This window comes from Olea europaea, chromosome 23 (assembly GCF_002742605.1).
Source record: "Olea europaea var. sylvestris chromosome 23, O_europaea_v1, whole genome shotgun sequence".
NCBI lineage: Eukaryota > Viridiplantae > Streptophyta > Magnoliopsida > Lamiales > Oleaceae > Olea > Olea europaea.
Genome location: NC_036259.1, coordinates 3,435,030 through 3,439,761, shown reverse-complemented (window position 1 = coordinate 3,439,761; position 4,732 = coordinate 3,435,030). Strand labels below are relative to the sequence as shown.

The 4,732-nt window shown below is 34.3% G+C and overlaps 1 protein-coding gene across 1 annotated transcript; it reads right to left on the bottom strand.

The window, feature by feature from the left end:
* Positions 1 to 452: 452 nt before the first annotated feature.
* Positions 453 to 3,796, bottom strand: LOC111372132 (wall-associated receptor kinase-like 1). Its single transcript, XM_022994319.1, has 3 exons — positions 2,592 to 3,796; positions 2,300 to 2,464; positions 453 to 1,794 (listed from the first exon to the last, which is right to left on the bottom strand). Exons 1-3 carry the CDS (start codon positions 3,544 to 3,546, stop codon positions 587 to 589), a joined length of 2,328 nt encoding a protein of 775 aa, XP_022850087.1. The 5' UTR covers positions 3,547 to 3,796; the 3' UTR covers positions 453 to 586.
* Positions 3,797 to 4,732: the final 936 nt, after the last annotated feature.

Here is a 4,732-nt window from a genome sequence, read left to right as displayed (position 1 = left end):
CAAACAATTCAAAATCCCAAAATTTAATGAGAAAGGCGAACTGGCTAAGCATTCTCATATTTCAAGTTACTTTCTGTGCAAAAGAACCAATTAACATAAAGGTTGTTTAATGAATATTCTGTCCTTTGAAGAAAAAAATGTTTTCATTCATTTTTCTTTTCTTTTTGTAAATCAAAGGAATAGTTTAACTTTATGAAATACATGTTCAAGGTTCTGAATACACACAAGTAATGAAGCCAAATTAGATATTGATACTGAAGAAATCTTTGTTGTCTCTAGGAAGAAAGCACAAAATAATATGTTGATGGTATGCGGTCCATTTGTAGTGTTCAAACAAATTATAGCATAATACACCCTAGTTTGAGAGTCCATTGGAGAAAAACCCAGTATAGTAAGCAAACGCACGTCTAAAAGAATAAGTTAATCTAAATCAATTGAAGGTAAAAATCTCATGCTGAAAAAGTCTGATCCGTGTATTGATATAACAAAAATCTAGACCAAATGTTATTTAGTTGTTTAAATAAACTATTACAAAAGCATATATTATACAACAAATGAGGAAATTGTTTAGAAATCAGAGAATGCATCAAGTGGTATGAACCATTAGGGGCTGTGCATCTGATGATGGGATGATATTGTTAGAGGAACTTGTCCATGTGTAGTCATCATCGGACACCAATATCGCTTTGGATTTGCGCAACTGTAGGCCTTGATATTTAGTATCAGATGCAATCAAATGCGTTTGAGATATTTTAATAATCTCCAACTCTGTGGCTACTTCTTTCATCAATGGCCTTTTCTTCCCATTCAAATTTAAGCACCTTTGTGCAAGTTTTGCCACTGCAATTAGTTCTTCTCTCTTACCTTGCTCTAAAACTTGGCTGTCAAGAATTGTTTCGAGATTGTCTGCTTCCATACATAACAAAAATCTTGTTGCTAAACTTCTTTCCTCTCCCGTTTTGGCAAAAGATATTGGTCGTTGTCCAGTTAAGAGCTCAACAAGAACAACTCCAAAACTGTAAACATCGCTTTTTTCTGTAAATTGACTTGATTGAAAGTATTCAGGGTCTAAGTATCCAAAGGTTCCTTTTACTAGTGTGGTTAAATGAGTATGATCCACTGCGATTGATCTAGAAGTTCCAAAGTCTGAAACTTTAGCTACATATTTTTCATCAAGTAGAATATTAGTTGACTTAATATCTCTGTGATAGATGGGGATAGAAGTTGCAGAATGAAGATAGGCAAGTGCTTCTGAGACTTCTACAGCAATTTTTAAGCGCATGTTCCATGAAAATGGAAACTCATCACTCTTGTCGCGGATATGATCGTAAAGGGTTCCATTGCAAATGAATTCATAGACTAGTAAAGGAACTTCAGTTTCTAGGCAACAACCTAATAGTTTAACCACATTCCTATGAATGACTTGTGAAAGCATGACAATCTCATTAATAAATTGCTCCACTTGATTTTCATCTACCACCTTGGATTTTTTTATTGCCACAATTTTTCCATCAGTTAACATCCCTTTATACACCATCCCCTGACCTCCTTCACCAAGTATTCGACTTTCACTGAAGTGATCAGTGGCTTTCTCTAACTCTTTAACACTGAAAAGTCGTGTTTTTTGAAGTATTCCTTCATCCGTTGATATTTGTTGTTCTAGCAGAAGACCACCATTTCGTTTGAAGAATTTTTCTTTGCGTTTTTTAATTTTTCTCTTCTTCTGAAACTTGAACAACCAAAAGCAAGTGGATAGCAGCACTAGCAATCCCATTCCAGCGCTCAAGCCTACTCCTAAAAGTATCAACATATGCAACGTAATTCAAGTCAAGATCATCACATCTATTTTGGATTCAATCATGTATAGTTTTCTAATTTGGAATCTTGATCTTTTTTGTTTGTTTATTTATGGGATACTGAGACTAGTACAATTCGATAATATTAAAAATGCTAATGCTTAAATTTTGAGGATAGATAACTTCTGTCAATGTGAATTGCTATTCATCATATTGTTCTTCGTATATTGTGTTTCCTAACCTATTTTAAATATTTAATATTTAATATATGATTGATGACATTATCTACAATAATAAATGATTAAATTAATTTAAACAATAATTATAGGAAAAAAAATTAAATAAGCAATTGTATTATATTTAAATAGAAAAAATTAACAAGCAATTGCATAATATTTATTGTCTTGATTATAGGACATCTAATTTATTTAATAATTTATGCAGAAAATATTAAGAAAAATAAATTTCACCAGTTATTTAATATGCAAAAGATTGAAAATTACCTATTGCGAGTTTATCATGGGGTACCGATATTGGAATACAACCAAAACCATTTTTTTTACCGTCACCGTGATAATCGGAAGGACAGGAACACCAATAAGAACCCGGAATATTGGTGCAGGTTCCATATGAGATGCATTTATGATTACTCATGCATTCATTGATATCTGCCGCACCCCATCCCATTTAAGCATCACAACAAACAATTGTTAGATTTTTCGTATTAAACTCGTCTATAAAATAGCCAAGACTTCCATTAAGTACGGATATTAATTTTTAGAAAAAAAAACTGACCTTCGCATCCTAGGTAAGGATTGCCCTCATATCCTTCCTTGCACTGACATCGATATCCTCCACTATACGGTACAGATTTTTGGTACAAATTAATGCAATCACTGTTCTTTTTACATGCATATTTAGTGGAATTCTGAGCAGCTACTGTGCAATTCAGGTAGCGAGAAATTCCCCAGTCCAACACTAATGGCGTACTCGTAAACTCTTTATTATTGTTTAGGAATGTTGTTAAATCATCAAGATGAGATAAACGAAAATTAAATTTATCATCATCATCACCTATCATTCCTACGAAGGCAAAGCTGCACCGGAAAAGTCTCCTATGTCGGCCCCAGTAATTATGCATGTCAGAGAGTTTAACTCCAACATATGTACCTTTGGTTATGAAGGTCCGGCAACAGCCCCTGCCCGGACATGACCCGACAACAGGATCTGAAAATTTTCGACAGTAGGATGCACAAGCAACACCACCGTCAGATTCATTGGATGAATCTGTTCGTACCATAGCCAAGTCATCACAACCAAGGGACGTGACCTGATTCGCGTTTGACCAGGTATAAGGACTACGATAAAATTCCATTGCTATAGTATAATTCTCTGTCTTGTTATCGAATCCCATACCACTGCAGGCCACTGACAGTTGTGCCTCCACGTTCTTAAGATATATTCTAGTTTTTGAGATATTAACAACCTCATAGCTGGAAGGGTAATTAACGATAGAAGGACCAGGATCGACGAGGTAGGCTTTTGAAGGGTCGAAAGAAGTATTGCAATTGATATTAAAGTATTTGTCCAAAGAGCAGTTTGACCCGATACCAAACGGGTATGGAATTTCTAGGTTTCCACATCTACTTTGGCAGCCAGGTTTAGTGGAGGTGGTGGTCGCATTCGAGGGCGATGCTACCGCCAGTGAAAAAATGCAGAAGATTTGGAGAAAAACCAAATGCACCAGCATGTTTTGCTTATCTATGCTTACCAAGCAACAGCCTCACGGTTGAGCTTTATAATGACATCCAAACAGCCTTAAACCTGTTCAAACCTTTTCTATTCAAAAATTTTTATAAAGTAGATTATAAAAATGTCTACTTATACAAAAATGTTTTGCATGTATGAATCCTTCTTTCATCAAATGTCTTGTATCTAAAAGTTTCTCATTTATATGTTCTAATACACTATTAAACTACCTTATTTGAAAATCTAAGCTACTAAATTGTGGAGGACACACCTTGATGATATATATATCACTAAGTCCTTGTTTGGTGGCCATTATTTCCAAGAAACAATGTTTTAAAGAGTTAAAAAAAAAAAAAAAATTGAGTTTACGTACAGAATATTTTATTGATAAATGTGTAATTGAAAATAAATATGTATAGAAGGAGTTCTCAAATAATGATTGTCAATCATGCTAAATATCAGGGTCTTCACATCAAGTCTTGCCATTAAATTTGATAAAGTTCACAGTGGCAAAAGCGTGAAACATCTCTTTATTAAAGTTGGCAATGACCTCTGTCAACAAAAGCTTGAAACATCATTATTAAAGTTGGCAGTTATCTTAAAATAATAGAAAATTTGTAGCAGCGGTCCTTAACCTTTTACATTTTTGTAGATTTTATTTTAACCTTCATTTTGTGCCACCCAATGTTCCAAATCTTTCAAAAATATATATCTGGAGTTCAAATGGATGAAAACCGTTCATTTAACAATTAGTTGACCAATAAATTAAACTTTGACTAATTTTGACCAATTTAAAAGAATAAAAGAGAACAAGTAAAATAATTAATTAAAACAAAACAAAAATCCCACGCTGACCTGCCCCGTCCCCACCCCATCCCCTCACCCAAATCAGAGCCACCATGCCACCCAATGCATCCCACTCCATCCTCCCAAATCAGAATTGTATTTTAGTGAAGGCCATCGATGACCTCGATTTCATTCGAAGAAGGAAAGGAGGAAAATATTCAAACTACTTCGTTTTCAGATCAACGTAAAATTGATGGACACTTTTGTGTAAAGGGGTGATAAACTGGTAATTTGAGGCACTAGTTGCAACGGAGCAGCGATGGTGAAATGTTTGAGTGGTCGAAATTTACTTACGGCAAACATAAGAAAAAAAAAAAAAAGATAAAGGTGCATCTTGAAAA